The following is a 24,761-nucleotide window of genomic DNA, read 5'->3' on the forward strand; positions in this document are numbered from 1 at the left end:
AACTTTTCCATAATTTTCCTGCAATCCAAACAAAGGCTCAGTAGGAAAGGCAGAAAGTAACACAACCAGGCACTTCCACTATTATATGATTTAGGGTTGGGTAAATCTCAATCGTTCACCATATGGGCCCCACCCTAGATCTCCAAAAGTCTATTATATGATAATTGGGTTGATCAGATTAACCTAATTATCCAATTAAGAATCTACAAACATTATTGGGAACACAAATATATATTTAAGAACCTTGTTGGAAAATTGAAAGCCAGTGCAAAGTCTACCAAGGAAACGGTCCAAACCATCCAAGAGTGTTGTAACATTGGTCATGCACTCATGCCTGTCTATAATAAACTGAAGAAGATTCTTAACAATTCCTTGGTCATATTCAAATGTTCCCCATAAGCTTTTTTATTCCTTTGTTTGGTCCACATTTTCTTTTGCAATTCATCCATGGCGGGCTCAAGTCAAAAACTCCATGTCATGTATTTTCTACTCATTTTCCTCAAAACCCCACCTCTCCTTCCTCGAACTCCCTTAAAGCAAAAGGCTCACCTTTTTGCCACCCACCCTCCATATATTATAAATACTACCACAACCCTTTCTCCCTATTCATCTTTCTTTCTCTTGCCATTTTTCTCTTCTTCTACACTTAATTTATCTCAGTTAGCCTTTGTTTTTTGTGGGTTGGTTGAGAAATGAATACCATAAGATTGCAAGTTCTTCTTCTTATCAGTTTCTTCTTGATGGGGATTTTCCATCTGGGTCATGCCCAAGCTATGGCGCCTTCACCCGCGGCAGACTCTCCGACGAGCGACGGTAATGCCCCTCTTCTTAATTTTCTTAATTCAGTCAAGAAAGTTCTTGGGGATTTACCTTATTCTTCTTCTTCTTCTTCTTCTTTCTTCTTGTTAAACACTTCTTCCTCTGGATATTGATACTTTTTTGGAGAGGGCAAATGATAAAAGGGAGTGTGAATATCATTTCCCTCCAATTTATTTTACTTAGATTTGAAACTAAGGGCACCTTTGGCTACCATGAATATTTCCCCCTGGGATATTAGCTTACCCAATGGTGAGGGAGGCTAGGAGAAGGATAGATGTGACAGGGACTAAGCAAGGAGAGGGTGAGAAAAGCAAAAACCAGGAAACAAAAAACTCTGCCACAATATGACTTTTTCCTGATTTTTTTAACCACTTCTCACCCTCTACTCATTTGTGGCCTCTCAACCACTACCCCATTCTCATCACTTGGAGAAACTAATTTATCATGAAAAACTTTTCATGGTTGCCAGACATGGTCTAAGTCACAAATATCGTTCTCGGGAATTTCTTGGCAAGGGAAAATCTTGGGATATATTAATTTATTTTTATTTTTTTTAGGTTTATATTGGGAAAATTGATAAAAATAAAATTATTAAAAAAATATGAAAATATATAATTTAAGAAAAAATAAAAAATGTTGTAAAAATATCATTGTTTATTATGATAAATGATTTAAAATGAAAATATCGCTATATTTTTTAACATCTCAGGATTATTTTGGGATTTTTTTTCGTTCTATAAAAATCTCGTGATAAAATTGATATTTTTTTTTAAATTCTCGGAGATATTTGTGACATAAATTTGAAATAAAATTACAAAGATCTTTTTTTTTTTTTCTTAGTAGAAAAAAGTTAAATCAATTTGACTGAATATCCCTGTTCTTTTTATTTGCAGGCAAAACAATCGACCAAGGGATCGCTTATGTTCTTCTACTTTTAGCCCTGGCTGTTACCTACATCTTCCATTGATTTTCCTTAACAACTACACCATATGGGATTTTTCTATTTTATTGGATTATTTGTTGGGGCTTCTGTAATTTTATTGTTTACAGTAATAAATTCACCTTATCTTCTTTTACTTCTTTGATTAAGAGTTAAAGCCAATGATTGAACTCATTCATAGACAGTTTTGAGGACCCATTAAATGGATTAGTGAGAGGATTTGCAGTTGCTTTTCCTCTTAGATTGGAAATACAAGAAGCTCAATGGCAGAAATGTTGGCTATAAGAGCCAAATTAGAGAATCAAGGCAGATCTATAGATAATGACAACAGTACCATGCAAAAATAGCACTAGTTGTACAATCCTTACAGGTTATGCCACAAATCCTTTTGCTGCTACAAATATCATACGTCCATGGAAATGTGCCCTCATGTAACACTTTGGCCATTTTTGGGAGCCTAGAAAAAAAAAAATTCATGGAATATTTGTGGGGGCAGTTGTGAAAGATGGGCAAAAGATGGAGAGGAACTTTAGAGGGTGGGAGTGGGGGGCCATGAAAAAAGGCAAGGACTCGAAAATAAGAGTAACTTAGCCAAGAAAAAAGCTTAGGCCTCCCAAGTCTTTCATGTCAAACTGAGCACCAATAAGAATATCAATGTTTGGGCTACAGTTCTCCACAATCCGAATCTCTATTTGCAATAAGGAGAAAGACTGCAAGCAAGTAAAAATGAGCGCAAGCAAAGAGACGTGAGGTAGATGTATCAATAGCAAAGTGAGAGCCTTTATATGAAGAGTAATCTTATAGGCATAATTTTGAAATTTCAATGGCAAAAGATCATACCAGTCAGACTATCCTAACATTCACTAGATCTAGGCATAACCAACTGTTCAAATTGAATGAGCAAATATACATATTAGATATTAGAATTGTTTCACACATGATTTTTGGGCCATTAGAGATCCAACTTAAGGCCTATAAGATGAACAGTCCAGATCAACTGAAGTGCGTCCTACAAGACAAAAGCTTTAATATTTCATATTTGAATAATAAGTTTCTTTATGTTAATACTTGTCATTAAAAATTGATAGTTTTCCTTAAAATGATACTGAAAGTTGATAAGCATACAACCAAATGATATGTGCTTACAGCTATCAAAGTACTCCTGCATTAGACTACATTTGGGGCTTCATTTTTAAATTTTGAGAGTGAAAGACTTTAAAGGGTAAATTATTTAGGAAAACATTGACCATAGTAAAGATAAGCCCAAAAACCATTACAGCAGTTTCTCAAATCATGATATATCAAGCCATGAACAATGAATGGATTTTAAGCTTCACACCCAAGAAGCAAGCATAACTGCAATGAGGTCAAGCATTTTTACCCACCAAAATATTTGAAAATGTAAAAGGACACAGCACCTGAGGTCAAACATTTTCACCCACTAAAATATTTGAAAATGTAACACCTAAAAGACACAGCATTACCACATTAAGGTATTTAGATGAGTTGAAGCAAGCACCAAAAGCACAATTCGATTACATCAGTAATGTCCTTCTTTCCGAGTTCACAGAATTTTCCATGAGCACCAAATGAACATTGGGCTTGAGCCCATACAATGACTAGATTCCTTGCATTCAAATAACAATAGCTTGCTCCAGAGCTCATACTGAAGCCAAATACGATACAACAGCCTCGAATGTAACGTGAGGATAAGCGATCTTAAACAACTTACTGAAATCCCATGGAAAAATTACATTCTAAGCATATGATTAAACAACAATGGTTAAGAGAATGGAAATCCATATATCTCAATTGTTCTAGATGCAATCATCATAAACAATGTGGCTGAAATGCAAATAATACAGACACTTCGCCGGAATAATCTGACCTCGAAGACTTGCCTGTTGTTTCGTCAAACCTGAAAAGAAATCTTAGCCATGGGTCTTTTCCTGGTCAATTTGTATTAAGCGGACCTTTGAGAGTAAATTAAAAATGAGTCACCGCATCACAGACTCTTTTACAAAAGATCTACCGCCTGACCTGCAAATTCAAAACCCAAGGTGAGAGAACTATATGAAGCAGTCGAAGGGATATATAATGATGTTAAGGCTGGAGTATGCCCAAAACTCACGTGTATTCAAGGTGGATATTCAAGAATCGTTGGTTTTCCTTGCTCTGTGATAGTGTTACAATGCCTTCTATGATCTGATCTTGCATCAGCTCTACTGGTTCGTAAAAGTAGAGTAAGGTCTGCGAGGATCCGAGGATGGTACTGTTAATACAGAAACTAGCTAAATTTGTCCCGATCACAAGTAGTGCATTGTTAGGAATATAGTAACTGAAAACTTCCTACTTGGATGAGAACTCGCTTCTCCGGAAACTCGCTTCGGAAGCTAAGTTCTTCCCGCTTCCTAAATTTAGGGGAAGCGCGCTTCCCATATGCTTCCTACGAGTTTCCTCCTAATTAAGAGGACACTTCCTATTTAGGTGATTATTTCTTCCTAACAGAATATTTTCTCCCTTTGATAATGTGCAAGGATCATATTTTAAAAATGTGCATTTAAAACTTGAAAAATATCATAAGTTTCAAATGGAAATTATGTGGAACTTTTTTCAAAAGCTTAACATTAGGTAAATACGAATAAAACATGTGAAACTGTAAATGCTTAAAACTGGCATTTCATATCAGTCACAAAGTCTTCTTTTCTACTTGTAATATTTACCTTTATTAACCATTCCTCCCTGACCTACTACAATTCTACTCTTTTTTTGTACTGGTTGTTTGCTTCCAATGAGGATTATTATATCCTTCATGTTGACTTTCCATGACACTTCCCACACATTTTCTCTTTATTTTTTTTAATACTCTTCGCTTCCAGTTTTTTCTCTTTTCTAATCCCCTCGCTTTCCGCATCGCTTCCCACTCTTGCTTCCCACTCTGGCAACCATGGGAATGAATACAAATTTTTGGGTGACCCTCTTTCTTTCTTCCGAGGTGTGACTCTTTGCAAATTCCTTAGGCCCCGTTCGTTTCAGATTATTTTTAAGCGATTATATTTTTTAATCGATTCTATAATCGGTTACAACAAAAAAGGTGTTCGGTTGTTAACATTCAATAACCGATTGAATGTTACAAACGATTATTCAATTTAAAGGAAAAATGCAGTAAATACAGTACCTTCACAATCACCAAATTTGGTGATTCTCCACTGATTGTCGGTGATTGTGCGCATTGCGGAGACGGTAAGAACGCAAATTCCGAATCTATTTTCCATTTATACCCATGCTTTTTTTCCAGAAATGACGAAATTACCCCAAACATCCACGCCCTCGTTCCTCCCCCCCTCTCTCTCTCCAACTTTTGCATATACAAAAAGTTTTAGATTTTTCTTCTGGATTTCTTCCAAATCCTCAATTAGATCGCCGTTCAGATTCCAGAGAATAGATTACTCAGTCGTTACTTTATCTCTTTGCTAGGGTTTCAAGAAATTAAAGAAAAACATCTTATTACAGGCAATATTTTATTTTATTTTAATCTCTAGGGTTCTTTTTTCTTGAATCTCTAGGGTTTTGTTTTGATCCGCCTAGAGCTCTTCGCCTCTTGATCGTTGTATGAAGATAGGACTAGATCTCGTTGCTTGCTCGATGTTCTCTCTCCCATGTTCTTGTTTGATACAGTTTATTGATTAGGGTTTGAATTTGAGTTGTTGGATGAAACAACTTTCTCTCTCTCCATGATTTGGTTGACATCTTGAAATAGTTGCTACCATGTTACAATTTGTTTTTGTTTTTATTTTTAATCTTATCTACTATGATAAATCGAAGCTTTATTTTGGGCATTCCTCATTTGATTTTTCCTCTGGATTTCTTCTGAATACACGAGAGATTTTTGTTCTGGATTTCTTCAAAATCCTGAATTTGATCACCATTTGGATTAGGGAGAATAGATCACTAGTCGTTACAATATCCCTTTGCTAGGGTTTCAACGTTATCTTATCCCTTTTCTAGGGTTTCAACATTATCTTATCCTTTTGCTAGGGTTTCAAGAAACTTGTATCAAAGGTATTTTAGTAATTTAATCATACTTTAAAATGTAATATAATCAGTTAGAAAATGGTGTTAGTAGAACGGCAGTTTTTTTGCAAGTGATTGTTTTAATAAGTGATGATTAGCATAATCAGTTGCCATAATTACCATCAGTTGTTCCATAATCCCAAACGAACAGGGCCTTAATGTGAAATTAATGACTCATTCGCATCATGTCAAGGATTTTTGAGTGAAGCAATGTACTTTTCAATCACTTTTGTCTTCTCTTTCAATCTACCTTCTCATTATTGAACTTCTGATTTCAAACTCGGAATTTGATCAAAATTCATTCACACAATCTTGACTCTCTTTTTTTTCTAATTTCCCAGCCTTCATTTACAAAAAAAGACCAAAATTCCCTTCTGCCCCAATTTGTCAAATTCACCCTAAATTGAAACCAAATTTCAAAACTAAACTTTGGACTGTTCATTTAGACTTCTTAATAGCCTATAGCTACCAAATCTTAACTTACTCCCTTGGAATTTGCTCTTGAAAGGTCGATCCTTCATATTGAGGTGTTGGTTGCACCTCATTTGAGGATGTGGACGGCAAGCCCAATTTGTCTTGACTATTTAAAGGGGAGTGAAGGTTCCGATCCATTTCTATTTAAGCCTTCTTTGGTGCTCTTAGGTGCCAATTGTAGGTGTCAATTTTCTGCAGTTCTTTTGTAATGATCAATTGCTTGTTTGATTAAATTTTATTATTCTTGCATGCTATTTGTGTATGATTATCATTGATGCACTTGTTAAACATTTCCTTTACGAGCCTCAAATCAAAAGATACAACAGTCTACACTTACCCAAAGTTTTAGCAATAGTAAACACTTGCCCTACTTAAGTTCTGAAGTGTGAAAAGTTGTAGGATTAGTCAACTTGTGACTTTTCATACCTGGACTGGGTAAAATGTTTTAGCATTATACTTAAGTTCTGAAGTGTGAAAAGTTTTAAATGCACATTTTTTAAATATGATCCTTCCGCATTATCAAAGGGAGAAAATATTATTTTAGGAAGAAATAATCACCTAAATAGGAAATGTCCTCTTAATTAGGAGAAAACATGTAGGAAGCGTATGGGAAGCGCCCTTCCCCTAAACTTAGGAAGCGAGAAGAACTTAGCTTCATGAGCGAGTTTCCGGAGAAGCAAGTTTCCCATCTAACTAGGAAGTTTCCAGTAACTATGGTTATGAACAAAGAGTACAAAACCTGTACTTGGACTCGAGAGCTTTACCGAGTTCAATTGCTTCAGCCAGGATCCAAGCACCAAGTTTAAAACCAAAATATGTTTGCCAAATGTTAGGCAGAAAAAAAAACAGGTTATGAAATGTACCTGCTGCCAATGTGTAGGAGCATCCTCGGGTGCAGTAGACAGCACAAGTGCTTCATCAGATTTAGGGCGTTTTTTACTTTGATTTGATCCTTGTGGATGGATGGTGGAAGATGAGATACTACCATTTGAGGATTGTGAATGGTTGTTGGCCGGAAAAAATGCAGGTCCGGTGAACTCAACGTCAAACCAGAATCCAAACCCATGAAGGGGAGCTGCTAGCAAAAATGTTTGGTGTAATAAGTACAAAGTTCAAATAGGCAACTAAAAAGAGAATGAACACTAGACCATCAAATCAATAAATAGATCCAAACTCATATTAAAACAGAATCAAAAATATTTGAAAATGGTGTAATAAGTACAAAGTTCAAATTGGCAACTAAAAAGGGATTGGACACTAGACCATCAAATCAATAAATAGAGACAAACTCATATAAAACAGAACCAAAAATATTTTCAAAGCTATCAAAAGCCCATTCGATTAATTAACAACTCTTTTTAATGGAACAGGAAAAGTACTTCCTGTTAAAATGAACTAAGGAACTAGGCCTTGGGAGACAAGTGTTTTACAGTTTTTTGCTATAACTGTTTTATAGTTTTAGCTTTTATTCTTGGTTCATTAACTTGCCCTTCTTACATCTAGGAATTACCAGCAAAGGATATTAGGATAGAGCCAAGTTCATATTAAACCAGAAACAAAATTGCATTATTTGAAAAGTCAACCCATTTGAATTAATTCACAACTCTTTGTAATGAAACAAGATAAGTAGTCCCCTTTAAGTCGGACTAAGGAACTAGGACTTGTGAGGTAACTGTTTTACATTTTTATGCTATAACTGTTTTACAGTTTTATGCTTTATTCTTGGTTCATTTACATGTCATTCTTACATCTAGGAATCACCAGCAAGGGGTGTTCACTTTCCTTCAGATGGATTGCGAATAACCAATCCAAACTTTTTTCATCTCCAAAACTTATCAATTCAATTTTCTCCATATAATATGGGAGGTATTCATAACATTTAATCCAAAGTATGCTATATTCATGCCAAAAGATTCTTGTGTCACTCAAATTCAATTGAAGAAGCAAGTCTTCCACCACCAATATCCATCATATTATCTGAGGCATCTCTCAGCCAGTTCGAAGTGTTGAATGTGTCGCCATGTTAGGTCCCAATCTTAGATCCCTAGTTTCATAAGATCAAGAGGAGCTCGACAATATCTGAAATATGTTGGAAAATCCTTTGGACAATGCAAAAGTTATGGGACAATAAATCTTATTTATCAATATAAAAAACGGCTTATGTTGACACCAAAGGACATGACTGCATGGGTTTAAGCTCCACAACTGACACAAAAACATGCATCTTTCCAAGTTATGTAGTCTATCATACATAAATGTGGTCTAATGTGCTTACCATTCAAAAAGAAAAATGAGGTGAAATGTGCGGACTTAAATTCACATATCAATATATCATCCAAATGAGGAATGCTAAACTCAGGGGCGTCCTTCCAAAAATGGGATGAAAGGGCACCCCCATTGGATCCACATCACCAATGGATGTTAATGCACTGTTGTGATGTGGATCCAATGGGGGCGCCATTTCATCCCATTTTTGCAAGGGTGCCCCTGAGTTTAGCACTACTCCATCGAAATTTGCTTCGCCAAAGATATTTCTATGCCGTAGTAACTAGTTAGAGTTGTCACTAAACTATTGGATAATTCAAAACAAATTTTGCAAATGGATACAGAAGTTCTACCTCGCATCATCGACGTAAATTTAAATTTTGCTGTAATAGATTCAAGCTCTTGAACTGTGACAGTGTAGCAATCCACATGCTTTACCTGCTCACAAAATCCACAAAAACAATCATCTTCAGAAGGCACTTATAACGAGATGCAGTGAGGAGATAAACAAAATTTTCACTACATGTCCTGGATAATTAGAAAACCGATTAGTCAGTGGCACCTTCCATAACGTAATGCAATTTTATTCTCGATTTCTTGAACTTCAAAATATAACTTAGAAATTAAAATGTAAGGAATTCTAAATTTTGACAAAATAGACGCTATTTTTGCAATCAATACAACAGGCGTTAAAAATAAAACATCCAAGGGAGCTCAACAAAATTAAGCAAATCCAGCCTCGAAATGGCCTGAATCAAATCTATTCTGTAAAATAAGGGCAATCCATTGACTGCAAGTCATGTAAAAATCAGTAAAAGGATAGGTGTGGCCCTTCATCTTGTTACAGATTAAACTATACTTTGAGTAACTAGATTGCCCGTGCAGTTACCAAAAGTCAATGTGATTTATAAAAAATTTCACGTGTAACAATAGCATTACTTCCTAGCTGGTTAATAGGAGGGTTGTTAATATCGTGGTTTCAAGATTCAAGTCTTTAATCTCATTTGTGAATAAGAATTGTAAGGTTCACAGAAAAGATTGAATAGCATAGAGTTTATTGATTTTTCATGGTTTTACAGATATGGAATATAGAGGGATTGAATGGAATTGCAACCAGGTAAGATTAGCAAACAATGAATTTTTTCCAGTGTCCAAGTCATCTAATTATCAGTTGCCCTGTTCATTGGTACCTTCATATGGGGATGGTTTGTGTTCACAACCTTCTAATATTTGAATGCATGGAGTGCGCATAGTTTGTTCAAATTTTGGATCGTTTTTTTTTTTTGTGGGAAATGATATCAGCACTGTGCAGTGTTATAATAATATGCGCGAAGAATGCTGTTGTTTAGCATTTAAAGAGCTTGAAAAAGCTTTTTGAAAACTGTAATACAACTCTGACAGCCCTTTAAATACTAAACGATAAGATGCTTTCACGCATATTATTAAAACAATGCAGTGTTCATATCATTTCCCCTTGTTTTTCAATCAATCAGGTTACTCCAACTATATAGTGTAACCGGTTTTATATCTACAGAATAGTTCATTTACTTGATTTAATTTCATAACTATTTACACTATATCATTCTCGGAATCATTAAGGGAAACTTCATAGAAAATGAAACTTTTTTTTTTGAATAATTGAGAATGAAACTATTTACGCCATATCATTTTCCTAAATTCGACAACTGTGAGATGGAATGACGAAATTTAATGGCTAAATATCATATTGGTGAAAGTAATTGGTTGGCTAAAATGTGGGAGCACGGGAAGCATTGGGTGCCGGCATATTGGAAAAATACAGTCACTGCAGGCATGACTTCTAGTTAGCACAGCGAAAACATGAATTCCTTATTTAATGGATATAACCAGAGCACTACCTTACATGAATTCTTGGATCAATATAATACGGCACAGGTTGAGCGCGCGTAAATCGGAATTAGAAGAAGATTTCAAGTCCAAAAATTCGAATGCTTTTATGAAAACAACTAGGCTATTGGAAGAACAAGCTGGGAAATTCTATACAGGGAAAATATTTTAACATATTCCAGGATGATGTGAAGGGTAGTACTGATTGTTAACATGAAAAGTTGGGCAAGAACGGCAACGTGATAGAATACTATGTGGGATCTAGAAATGATACAAAGAATAAATGGTGCAGGGTTATGTATGACGATTATGATGGTGTAACTGCGACAAGTGAATGAGTTAAGTTTGAAAGTGAAGGGATATTATGCAAACATATCCTTCACATTATGGACAAGAAGCATATAACTTATGTCGCCGAATGATATATGTTAAAGAGATGGTCAATTGAGGCAAAGTATCATGTGGGGGTAGAGTATCTACAACCCAAGAAGATGTTATTGGTGTAAATCCGTTTAAGAGGTGGTGTCTAATATCAAAATGGCAACGACTGGTTGATGAACTTGGTATTGATGAGAATCTTTTCAAGATGATGTATGATGTTTGTAATGTACTTTTGGTTAAAGTTGAACAAAAGAAGAAAGAGAAGCAGAGTGGCTTAGTGCATAGTAACTTAGTAATCGCTGGTAGCTATGTTCAGTCAAACTTTGTTTCCAATCAAATACCTAAGATTACCATTCGAGATCCCCAAGTTGCAAGGACCAAGGGCCGACCGAAGGCTGCTACACGGTTGAAATCTGGCATAGAGTCCTCCCAATCCTGAGCAAAAAACGGAAGTGCCGATCTAGTGGGGAAAGAGGACATTATGCGTCAAAATGTAAAAAGAAGAGGTGTACTTGTAAAAATAATCAGAATAAGTGCATCTCTCACACTACCAACCTCTTCTTTTTGGCGGGTACATTTTTGACACTACAAATGGTTGAAATCAGAACAAGAGCAACTTCTCTCGATCCTTTTTCATATATATATATATATATATATATATAGAGAGAGAGAGAGAGAGATGTTTGTTCAACTTTAGCCAAAGATAAGGTACACTTGTAAAAATAATCAGAACAAGTCCATCTCTCACACTACTAACCTCTCAATTTTACATATTGACGCATAATGTCCTCTTTCCCCACAAGATTGGCACTTCCATTGCATTGTTTGGGATTGAGAGGCCTCTATGGTAGATTTCAACCATGTAGCAGTCTTCGTCCGGCCCTTGGTCCTCGCAACTTGGGGGTCTCGAATGGTAATCCCAAGTATTTGACTAGAAACAAAGTTTGATTGAAATTGGCTACCAATGATTACTAAGGCACTCTGCACTAAGTCACTTTGCTTCTCGTTATTCTTTTGTTCAACTTCAGCTAAAAGTACATCACAAACATCATCCATCATCTTGAAAAGATTCTCATCAGTACCAAGTTCATCAACCAGTCATTGCCATTTTGATATTAGGCACCACCTCTTAAACGGATTTACGACAATAGCATCTTCTTGGCTTGTAGATATTGTACCCTCACTTGATACCTTGCCTCAACTGATCATCTCCTTAACATATAACGTTTGGGGACAGAAGTTATATGTTTCTTGTCCAAAATGTGAAGGATATGTTTGTATAATATCCCTTGACTCTCAAACTTAAGACATTCACATGTAGCAATTATACACTTATACCAATCAGAATCGTCATACACAACCGTGCACCATTTATTATTTGCATCATTTCTGGATCAAACAGAGTATTCTACAATGGTGTCGTTCTTACCCAACTTTTCATACCAACAATCAGTACTACCCTTCATCTCATACTGGAATATGTTAAATATTTTCTTGGTAAAGAATTTATCAGCCTGTTCTTCCAATAGGCTAGTCATTTTCATAAAAGAATTCTAATTTTTGGACTTGAAATCTTCTTCTGATTCCGAATTACGGCGCTCAACATGTGCCTTATCATATTGATCCAAGAATTCATGTAAGGGAAGTGTTTTGATTAACATATCCATCAAAGAAGGAATTCATGCTTTCGTTGCGCTGACTATAAGTCATGCCTGCAGTAAATGTATCTCTCTAATATGCCGGCACCCAATACTTTCGGCGATCCCACATTTTAGCTAGCCAATTACTTTCACTGATACGATATTTAGCCACCAAATTTCACCATTCCATCTCACATTCGTCTATTTTTCTCCTGTAAAACCAGCGATTGTAATCCTTATATAAATCACTATCGGAATCTCGCATGTCTACAATATTCTCAACTAGATGCTTATGTATGTGCCACGAACAAAACTGATGACGGGTATCTGGAAAAACTCTTCTCACTGCATTTCGCATAGCCTGGTCCATATCGGTTATTATAGCACCTGGAGCTCGTCAACCACTGCTGAAATAACCAAGTGAAAGTATCCTCTGTTTTGCCAGTTAGAAGTGTCCATCCGAATAGGGTTGACTGTCTGTGATGGTTAACTCTATTAAAAGGTGCAAATGGCATCAAAAACCTATTTGTTTTGTAAGTCACATCAAATATAATCACATCGTTGAATGTTAGGTAAGCATCTATCGCACTTAAATCAGCCCTGAACATAGATAGTAAGGTCCCATCTGTGTCAAACTCCATCGAGAAATACAAGTTCGGGTCTTCTAATCATTTCTTTTGGAGATGATTGGCTACTAAGACAGCTTGTTGGCCCATATTGTTTACTCCGTACTCTCAAATGAGCAACAACTTGATTTGTTGAGAGAACACATGCTGCTCCATCGCATGTAGAATTAATGGCCTTTGCAATTTTTGAAGGCAGCATATTGGTTTCACAAAACCGGTCTATTAATTTCTTACAACTTTCATTCTTATGGAATTGATTATCGGAACGATGGATTCGCCCTTTAGTGGGAAGGAAAGATCATGAGAATTGATGTCTTCAAAAACTATCACTATCCACTTCCCATTTCTCAGTTTGATGACCATCTTCACTTTAGAATCATGTCTGAGCGACACTCTCACACTTCCCTACCATCCACTATCTTGTCCTTAGACTTTTTCAAACCCTCTCTGTCACATACGAATTTCTTCGATATCACCGCATTAGTTTTCATTGACCTAGTTGTACTGGATATCCTTATACCAAAACCAGTAGCCAACCCATAAGAATTATAGAAGGCAGCTTCACAACTTTCAAACACTGTCAACAAGCAGCTTGTTACCAACACTCTTCTCACCATCAGTCTTATGTGCCACACTGAATGTACGACTACAACCCTAATCTCTGTCATTCCCATCGCCGTCATTATCTTCATTGAGATTTTGCCCATCATCAAGCAATATTAAACCATTAGCATCAACTTTTTCAATACTTAAGTCACAAGCTTGCGACAAAGCGTCATCAACCAAACCTAAGGGTGTAACATCATCTTCTTCAATAGGTAACCCACACAGTTGCAAAAAAGTAGCATCCATTTTAGGCACTTAAACATACAACATAGGCAATGTATTAATTATAGGGCATAAGCATACAACCTATGCATGGCAGAGTTTACTGTTGCACACAAAACAGAAAGAAAAATAAAGCCAAAAAGAAAAATAAGGTGACATCAAAATTAGTAACCTATGGTATGGTAGAGATATCACTAACATTATGCAAACCCAGACAAGTCGCATTTGCAATTATTTATAACTAGTAACCACCATTATATACACAGCAAGTAAAACCTAGATCGCATCAGAAATTGTTGCACTAAATAAGAGAGAAAAAAATGAACATCAAGCAAAATTTAGCTCTAATTTCCACAATTAATTTTAGAAAGGTCAATAATGAAAGTTTCTGACCCAAAAGTCATGCCGATCAAATTATATTAGAAATCTGACCAAGAGAGAATAAAGAGAGCCAATAACTACATGCAAGCAACAGAACCCAATTGGCATGACTTTAGGCCACACGTATAAGCATGGATGCATCAATGTAGTGATGTTTTATGAAAGAAATTGAAAGCAGAGGAGGAGAAAAGATTGAAATATATCAAATTTTTGTATGAGATAAATTATTACTTCATTTGATTTTGTTGGATTTCGTCCAAAATTTTGGTTTCGATGAGGACCGAAACGCATTTCAAAACCAAAATTTGAAACCGTGGCTACAAATGAGTCGAAGCAGAGAAGTAGTCGATTTGGGTTTTTTCTTTCGCAAACTCTTTTTGCGATAAGCTATTGGGACCGACTTTTCCCAGCCAATGAGGAGCCCTTTTGAAACTTGAGTGCATAGAAGCTGTATGCACTCAAGCTCTCTCTCTCTCTCTCTCTCTCTCTCTCTCTATATATATATATATATATACTCGTAAAAAAACCCGTGCGATGCACGGGCCGACAAAGAACTGTACGGACCATATCATAGGTTGATCCAAACCGTCCATGTGATGGAACACAACATCAATAGGTTGTGCCCGTAAATCATTTCCATAGGCTGATCCTAGCCCTCCAATCTATAGAGGTTTTCATAATCTGTTGTTCGTCTGTAGGTGCCCGGAATTTGTAAATATTTTTACAAGTGTGCGGAATTCGTAATATCCTCAAAAAATTAATAAGAAAAAGTAGTTTTTTTGTAATTGTCAGATTTTGATACCTCTTCTTTGTAGTTTTTTCCGTAATTGTCATATCCAGGTACTCGTGTCCGTAATTTCCCTCCCAAACTTTACTACGTAATGATTATTATTGCTAGCTTCTTTCTTTACGTATTATTGCTAGCAACCTTTCAAGAAATAGTATTTCCGTGCAGTTTTTCATCACATCTAATAAGACAAATCTCTGAATACATACAATTACAAAGGATGGGCGAGACATAGCGTTTGGAGAAGGTGGCTAGCAAATCAAGATTCGAAATTACCAGCGAGGTGTTAATGCCACAGATTTTGCAAATAATTCCGAACATTCATACCTTTTTTACCCTCACATAGATAGTATGTACAGATATGTAGGGAGGGCAAAAAACGGTAAAAATCATCCACATTGACGTGTTAAATGGACAAAATTATCTCCTTTTCTCTTCTACTATATATATATATATATATATATAGAGAGAGAGAGAGAGAGAAGGGTTGCTACGCTCGAGCGCAGCTAGGCTTAGCTGCGCTCGAGCACAGAAACAGGGGGTGGGGCCATTGGGAGAGTGATCCTAACCATTCATTTGGAAGGCCCCCATCAAGGATGGGAGGCCTACCAAAAAACAGCTCCATTGGATCACCTTAGGGTGTCCATTTGTGGGGCCAAAAATGGACAGATACTGTTTGTCCACAAATCTGTCCATTTTTTGCCCCACAAATGGACACCCTAAGGTGATCCAATGGAGCTGATTCTTTGTGGACACCCTACCCATGAAAGGGCCCATCAAATGAATGCTTTGGATCCCACGCAAAATGTGGCTCCACCCTGTTTCTGTGCTCGAGCGCAGCAACTGCTTGCTCATATATATATATATATATATATATATATGAGAGAGAACGGTTTCTACACACAAGTGTAGATAAGTTATCTACACACTAGCTTAAAATATTGTGGGGGCCCACATTGTTTGGGTGATCCAAAGCATTCATTTGATGGGCCCTCACATAGATAGGGTGGGTGTGCCCAAAAAGTCAGCTTCATAGGATCATCCTAACCCTTCGAACCGTGGAGGCAAAAAATGGACAGATTTGTGAAGGTTTATACACGTCCATTTTACCTCCACAAATCGTAGGGTTGGGATGATCCTATGGAGCTGATTTTTTGTGGACACCCTATCTATGTGAGGGCCAATCAAATGAATGGTTCGGATCACCCAAACAATATGCCCTCCACTGTATTTTAAGCTAGTGTGTAGATAACTTATCTACACTAGTGTGTAGAAACCTCTCTCTCTCTCTCTCTCTCTCTCTCTCTCTCTCTATATATATATATATATATATATATATATATATATATATATATATGGGGAAAATGTTTCTAGTCAGATGACTAGATAACGTTATCTAATCCGCCAACCAAAAACAGAGTGGGCCCACATTGTTTTGATGATCCGAAGCATTCACTTGATAGGCCCATCACAGGAAGGCATTTCGCGGCTGGCTGTTGCATGTGAGTGCAGCCACACAGGCTCACTTTTCTGCAGATTTTGTCTTATTCATTTAATTTATCTGAGGTGGCAGCTCTCACATGCAACAGCCAGCCGCGAACTGCGTTTCTGTGATGGTCCCTAGTTAGTGTGTGTTAGTGTTAGTGAAGGGAATGAAGGGAAACTTTACTTTGAAATTTCGCAATGGATTTCTCTTCAATGGATTTTGGGTGTGATGTGCTAATCCAACATAAAGTGTGATGTCCTCCAATCCAAGCTGTCATGCCCTAGAACATCTTCTTTTCTTCTTCTATCTTGAGGTAATATCTACGTCTTTCTCTATTTTACTCATTGCTGGAAACTTGAAATCCCATTTTAAACTGCGCTTCTAAAATTCAAAATTTAATGGGGAATCTTAGATCTCAAGGCCAAATTTTGATAAATATGAATCGTCGGATGTCGTGAACTTCTCTGTAACTGTTGATTTCAAATTTTAAAGTTATCGTGGATACTTGGGGTTCACTATTACCATTCAATAAAAATAAAAAAAAACTTGGGGTTCACAATTATCATCGAGAAGATCAATCTGAACGATCTGATCTTCAATCTGATGGATGGTTTTGAGTTCATCTCAACTATAAAATTTATAGATTGTGTTGATCTCAAGATCCAACGGTCAGATTTGATTGAATTCACCTTGGGTTGTTACGATTAATCTTGATTTAAGATTTCATGACATAATGAAAACTAGATCCGAACCAATTTTTAGAAATTTCATATAAACCCTAGATTGACTAGATATGGGTAGAGTTTTACATAGTTGAGAATTGAAGTGCTCTCCTTTATTCGTTATGCATCATATTTAGTATTAGACCTACAAAAACTAGCATTGTATGATTAATCATCCAAGAACTAGTCTCCTTCCCTATAGGTTCTGCATCAATAATTCATTAAGACGGGGATACCATGGAATGACACAAATTGACCATAACGTTTTCAGTTCACTTCATAGTCAGCTTGGCTTGGGATTCAGAATATTACTGGTTTGAATTTTTTATGATCTTTTTTTCCTTTTTATTATAGTTTCAGCAAAAAAGAATTAAATAAAAATGTAAGATTTACAATTCTATAATTTCAAGCAATCTACAATTTTACAATCTGATTCCTTTTTCAGAACAATGATTAACAGCTAATTGCGATGAAGGAATGGTTCTGAAAATGAACTTTTGATATGAGATAACAGATTCAATGAATAGTCATGTCTGATGTGCCAACTGAAAAAATGGCAAGAGGGACTCACCACAAATGGCCAAGTCAAAACATTCTCGCCAGTTATTGTCTCTACAGACGGCTCTTCAAATGCACATTGCTTTGCTAGTGGCAACATAGCAGACACTGCAGCCATCAACAACAAAATTCCTTTCACATACCACAGATAATTAAATAAAATCCAGAGTCTCAGTAAGTGTTCAGAAGAATATTTGCATAACGTGAAAAGGGATGGAATTTCCTTGTATCCTATGTATTTTATTATTTGCCTAGAGAAAAATAAGCTGCTTGTCTCTTTTGTTTCCTTTTATTGACATAAATAGATGTACTTATTAAGAAAATAATAGCGTTCTTGTGATTTCATGTTATTTTAGCCTATTATTCCTCATCATCTCTCCACATAGTCGAATTTAATGAGCTGTCAATAAATTCATAAATTTGGATTGTATCATCCAAACTGATTTGATGATAAATCCAATTTTAAAAATTTACAAGATATGGAAATGTAAGACCACGATATGGAAATGAAAGATCTTGTAACAATGGCGGATGTTATTGTATGAAGATGATAGTTGAGAAGATAATGTTGTCTCTACTCACTGTCAATACCATAAACATTGCGCCAGAAATCAATGCTTTCACTGTATCTCTCTGAATGTGTAACCGGCGCCATGTACAACTGAAAGAGAAACAAATGAAAATTAGCAGTAGGTATATCGATCAAGAAAAATAACCAAAGGTTTCTAAGAATATTGTCAAGGCACCTAACCAAGTGCCAACTTTCTCAAAGGAGACTGCCAAGGCACCTAACCTAGGGCATCAGTTAGGCAAAATGTATGAAAAAAGTCACTCCATTCATTAATTCCATAAAGTTGAGGTGTCATACTCATAAATACAATATAACAAGTATAACTCAAGGCAATGAAAAAGGCGGGATCATATACACTCAGCAGGCACCAATGGTCCATAACCATACGGGCCGTAATCGGTGGAACTCTCAACACCAACACCACTCGAACTCTCACCTCCAATGTTGGCAATCTCAAAAGTGTATGCCAAACTACCACCACAATAACTCCAAATAATATGCCACTAGGGAGTCATCATCTTCGTTAATTAGCTGAATCCTTTGTCATTGTCATTAAAATACTTGGGCCCCTTTGTCTCCTAAAGGTCTCACCTCCCACATTGCACCCGTGATCATTTCTGCCATCACTGTCCCCCACACGAAATTTTCGGACTTATCTCTTTCCTCAAAAAAATGCCCCTCTAAAAAATCTCAAATTCAAGGGCAACTAGAAGTATTAGAAGCAAGGAAAGTGCAATAAAAGTTGTATTTGTGTAGATCAACCCTCAGCAAGATTTTTGAACAAAAATAGGGTTGAAGCAAAAAAGAAAAAAGGGAGGGGAATGGGTTTTCTCAGTACAATTTGATTCGACTTTACTGGTTGGCACCACAACCCAATTTCGCTTCGGTCCCAGCCGAAACTAACACATGCTGTCCCAAATGACATGTATCGAACAAAATTTAAATCCACGACTCCAGGTGGCTGCACATGCTTCTTAGTTGTGTGTGTGTGTGTGTGTGTGTGTGTGTGTCTCACATATAAGAATGCTAAAATGTCCATGTCACAGGCATATTAGCATTCTGACCAGTCTTCATAAAACTGCCCTTAAATTTCATTTTAAAACATATATAAAGTCACAAAATGTGTGCACTTATGTCTTTTCATATTTGTTTCAAACATATAAAAGAACTTTTTTATTTTTCCATGAAATCCCTACAATAGATCTCAAATTGTGTCAAAGAACCAGTATCAAAGTGGAGGCTCCTTCTGGACCCTACAAAAGACAGTCGACCCCCATCCCTATCCGTCCTGGAATCCCTGCATGGGGAACTAACATCCAAAACATATATACTGGTTGTCGCAAATATGTTCTATAATGTTACAAACTTAGAACTGAAACATTCAAATGAAGGACATTGGTTTCAACCAAAACAAAAAAGAATCGCATTTCAAAGGAGAAAATACAAAAAAGTCAGTCATAGTCTTTCTTTGGTGGTAGAAAGCAAAGGAAAACATAACTAAACAAAGATAAACAAAAACAACGAGGGATGAATGAGGATCTACAGAACAAAGTATTTATCAGTTATCTTCTCCAACTTGATAGGTGATCATAAATATAATTGATGACAATGTATGAATGCCACTCCCCTGTGCCAGATGACACGGGAACATAGCCTAGGATTTAATTGCATATTCTATACTGCCCTTCCGTGATCATCCAGGCTTTTAGGCAAAGACTTAGGCTACCACCTTGCTGCCTAATGACCACCTAGGGCCCAGGTTATGTCAAAGTAGAAAATATCATCCCTCCATTTACAATCGTACATGCTAGTTTAAAGTTTTATTGTTTAGTAATATTTATAACCACAACAACCATGAGGCAACAATTTGTCAAACATCAATGTCAATGATATGAACTAAACATACCTATGCATCTATCTCATTTGGCACTATGAGTAATGGCTAAAACATTAAAAAATAAATAATAAAAAGATTTAAATTGTGTGTCTGTAATATTCTATGACAACTAAATATGAAAAGGACACATCTTATCTAATATTTGTGCTTAAAAATTCTTTTTTCCATCTAGGCTTGCCCCCTTGGCCCCTGCACTATCACTTTGGCAATTCAGCCAAGCATCAAGGGGGTTCAATCGCTAGCGCATTTTCAGGCACCTTGATTACCTAGTTAATGATAGTTTCACTTAATAGTCGACCTCATTGACAGTGAAATAAGTAAACCTTGACAAGGTTTCCAGCTGTAGACATAAATTGTCTAAAACATCATTAAATTAGAATTAAACATCATTAAATTAGAATTAAATGGGCATGACCAGTTGATGACAGCCTAATGGTCACTAAAACATCACTAAGCCAAGCCAAATAAAACTGTGTTAAAGTTTATTTAACATTTTCTAGTTTCAGTAGTTTTATTGGGTTTCTTTTCTTGGCTCGAGGAAATGACTGAAATGTTTTGGCTGCAACTAAGTCAGCTCCGTATGTGTGTGCATGTACATGCACAAATATTAAGAAACATTTTATATTTAATTATGTGATACAGATGAACAGAGAAATTTGCAGTCTTCTGATGACTAGATTTATAGATAATTTATCGACTGAGATTGTTCTATTGTGTTAATTACATTTGTATTGATTGATTGTTATAACACTTATAGAAAGAAAGACAAAGAAAGTTTAAGTAGATTCATAGAAATGAAGGTGGGCCTTTTGAGGTTGTGGCCTTTGCGGCAGATCATAGATGGGAAAAGAACTTGGAGTGGGACAGATGGTTATGTAGTAAACTACCTGCTATATGTTTGCCAATCTGAGGTAACAAAATAAACTGAGATAACATGCATCCGCTAAACAGGTGTAACAAATATTACCGTCGCATGTGAAGGAAGAATAAGTCCTCCGGGTTTAAGCCAACGATCCCTGGCAATAATTACACTGGACAGCATACTCTACAGCATAAAAAAGCAACCAAGAAGAAAGTTAAAAAAATAAATAAAAGATACCTGGATAACTCAAGAGAAAATTAAGGCCGAATTCAATATATATATATATATATATATATATATATATATATATATATATATATATATAGAGAGAGAGAGAGAGAGAGAGAGAGACCGCAAGGGTGGTCCCATTGGATTCACGTCATCAAAGGGGAATAATCATTCCACTGCTTTTACATTTTTCAGTGCTATTATTAATGTACTTTGATGGCATGGATCCAATGGGGTGCTCTTGTGGCTGGTTTTTGGAAAGGTGCCTTTCAGTTTAGCATTCGTATACTTGGGCAAAAAGAGATACCACACTGATGACTCAATAAATAGATACCACACTCATCCTGTCTTGGTTATGTAATACTAATAATGCAACCAAAACACAAAGATTCACCTCATATAGAAGCATGTAACCCATCCATTCTGAAATTATGATATCAACCTCCTCCTCGATTTCAACATCCTGCATTCATATACTTCAGTACATGTAATTGTGTATGAAGAGCAATCTATGCAATATGTTAGTGACAGTTTACTATACACCATCTAGTCCATTATTTTCCACCATCAAATTTTTAAGTAGGAAACAGGCCAGCAGGTGTATGCCTTTAAAATTTTCTAGATAATCCATGGATGGGCACTTATTTGCTTTTGATATCCTGACAAATGTGTATAATGGAATAGCTAAGCAAAAAAAGTTTTGAAATAAACACAATTTAACAAATGAATTAATAATCATACTATAGGACGTGTTCCTCATTTTATAGAGGTTCTTTTCCCATTTCAAATAAAAAAAAGCAGTCTGGGCTCTTTGTAGAATGTTACCTCAACTCTTCCGAGTAAAACAATGACCTTGTCAGACAAATTATTTGCCTTCACAACTTCATTTGCCTGGGGGAAAGAATTCAAAAGAACCATTGGTCATGCAACACAAAACTCAAGCTTCTTCCACTTGCAATTTCAATAGATATTTAATGCATAGTGAGAACAAATATTTTTTTTCATATCAATGTAAATATCATCAAAGGACAAGGTATAAAAATAAGGGAGGAATTATATGGTGTCTGTGTGTACTTTTCCTTGGAAAAATATGAAGAATGTTGGCAGCAAAAGAAGAGGGTTCCAGTGGTTTGGTGATCGAAACCATTCATCTGCTAGGCCCTACATGGGCCATATACTGAAAATATCCTGCATCCGAAAATCCTAACCCTCGGGTTCCACTGGTTTGGTGATCCACAACATTCATCTGCTAGGCCTTAGATGGGCCATACACTGACAACATCCTGCATCCGGAAATACTAACCCTCAGATTTTTGGAGGATTTCACGTTGTTGCCTTTCTATTTCTGAACTGTCCACTTTATGGGCCATAATTTGAAGGGTTCAGATCAACATGGAAGGGATTTTTGAGTCATTTCCTGTCAACGATTAGACCAAACAAACGAACAATTTTGAACATTGAACAGGTGACTCCTCTAATTTTCCCCACTCATACCTTTCTTTGGAGAAATAGAACTGGACTCCATATAAATACTCATATATAAGGATCCAGATCAATAAGTAACTACAGTGTGCATAGAGACCTAGAGTACAAAGCATAAAGAGAACAAATTCATCAATTAGCACTGGCCAACTTATGGGCCTTCACACAATATAAAGAGCAAAAAGATAAAAAAAGAACACAATCTAAAGTTTCATGCGTTGATGTGGGATGATGGCAAAAGGTCTGAAGAGTCAAAATGTTATCACATATGCTCATTAACATTGATGAGTTCAAGTTAGTTTACACCCAAATTTATACATTTTTTTCCGTTTGAGAGCTCTCGAGAGTCATTCTCTCAAGGGGGGCAGCAAGGGTTGCTTCCTCTCGGCCGTGGAGAGTGGCTTCAAATTATTTGGAAAAGTTAGTGCATTTGGCCAAATTTCCACAATCAGACACATTAAATACCTTAAAGGGACATCATTTGGCCCAATATCCATAATCAAACACATTAAATACCTGAAAGGGATATCATTTTTAGGTATTTCAACAAGTATGCACTCTCCTGCTGTTGTGAGCTATGCATACATTTGAAATTCCAACATGAAAACCTATTTCAGCTGCATCTAGTCAGACTTTTCTTGTCATAATGTCTTATGGAGCACATGTAAGCATTATGATTGTACCAAAATGACAAATATTTCCAAGACAGAGTAAATCTCCTGACATTTTCATAATATTTCAAAAAAAAAAAAAAGAAGAAAAGAGATGTGCTTGATTTCTCAAATACGTGCAATATCATCATACTATAATGATATTTTCACAAGAGTTCTGTATTATATCTATGGAATATCATAATTGCAGTCCTATTTGTTTGATATTGGCATCACTCATTATTTTAATTTTATCCGATTGGCTGTTGATAACTTTTTGGGATTTCTAACAGCCAACGAGAAAATTGTAAAATAAGGAGATGGATGCCAAGTCAACATAAAAAAAACCATAGTGCAGATGTCAGCTCCCTGTGTCTATTTATATTTTATCTTTTAGTGCCCTTTAATTATATTTACATTTTGTAATTTTATCTACGAATCGTCATCAACCAATCATGCATTAGGCAAAGGAGCTTTGCCTTTCATTTTCTGCAAGATTTCCCGACAATATCCTGAGAAAACCCTCAAATTTGAGAATATTTGTCACTATGATACAACCAATACAAGATATTTCTATTTTAGAGAATCCAGGTCTTGATTAACATGAAACAACAAGCAACAAAACAAGAAAGCGTAAGCCCAAAAAAATTGATTATTCATGCAGATTATATATGCAATTAGTCGCTTCCAATTTAATGACTAAACAAGAGGTGAAGAACAGCAGGAACAAGAACCCACTCCAATGACAATACAGAAGCTTCTTCAATAATCACCAAGAAATGATTGATCACATTTTAACTTGAATTTGCACCTAGAATATATCTGGATTTCTTGCAATCTCCTCCTTTAGTTTGGTTGTCATGACCAAGGATGACACAGTAGTTGTCCACACAAAAAAAATTTCACAGTTTACTGTTTTACAAACTTTTCCTTTTTGCCTTCTCCCATTTTTATGAGGCTGCTACTAATTTGTAGGCTGATGAAATGAGGGGCATTTTAGACGACCATAGATATCGTAAGGTCTTAGAGCTCACTACGGTTTTGGTTGAAGCTAATAGTAAGCTGTTTATAAATATGATTAACTCCAGTGAGGTGCCATCTATTAGCTACTATTGGCAGGATCTTTTGGACCTTATCTTTGACATTAACCCTTGGCTGCATTTTCAAAAAACCAACCCTCGGCTGTCACACCAGTACAGAGAAGGCAATCAAGTGGCAGATGCT

The 24,761-nt window shown here is 36.2% G+C and overlaps 1 protein-coding gene and 1 long non-coding RNA gene across 3 annotated transcripts in view; one reads left to right on the forward strand and one right to left on the reverse strand.

The window, feature by feature from the left end:
• The first annotated feature begins 280 nt into the window (after positions 1-280).
• On the forward strand, positions 281-1,895 carry LOC143886209 (uncharacterized). Its single transcript, XR_013253704.1, has 2 exons — positions 281-813; positions 1,713-1,895. It is a non-coding gene; the product is annotated as an uncharacterized LOC143886209 (long non-coding RNA).
• Positions 1,896-3,239: 1,344 nt separating this feature from the next.
• Positions 3,240-24,761, reverse strand: part of PRMT6 (protein arginine methyltransferase 6) — a 29,793-nt gene continuing 8,271 nt past the window's right edge. Inside the window, exons 5-13 of one of the 2 annotated variants that reach the window (XM_077390568.1) lie at positions 22,231-22,296; positions 21,800-21,868; positions 21,283-21,360; positions 18,439-18,508; positions 17,861-17,955; positions 8,926-9,010; positions 7,171-7,382; positions 3,891-4,009; positions 3,240-3,799 (exon numbers count right to left, since the gene is read on the reverse strand). In XM_077390568.1, the coding sequence (XP_077246683.1) occupies positions 3,757-3,799; positions 3,891-4,009; positions 7,171-7,382; positions 8,926-9,010; positions 17,861-17,955; positions 18,439-18,508; positions 21,283-21,360; positions 21,800-21,868; positions 22,231-22,296 (837 nt within the window). In that variant the 3' untranslated portion in view covers positions 3,240-3,756. Of the gene's footprint in view, positions 3,800-3,890; positions 4,010-7,170; positions 7,383-8,925; positions 9,011-17,860; positions 17,956-18,429; positions 18,509-21,282; positions 21,361-21,799; positions 21,869-22,230; positions 22,297-24,761 lie in introns of both variants that reach the window. The other variant, XM_077390567.1, reaches the window with a different exon arrangement.

Source organism: Tasmannia lanceolata, unplaced genomic scaffold, assembly GCF_043159265.1.
Source record: "Tasmannia lanceolata isolate RefF3 unplaced genomic scaffold, GAP_Taslan_0.1 ptg000011l, whole genome shotgun sequence".
In the NCBI taxonomy this organism is placed as follows: Eukaryota; Viridiplantae; Streptophyta; class Magnoliopsida; order Canellales; family Winteraceae; genus Tasmannia; species Tasmannia lanceolata.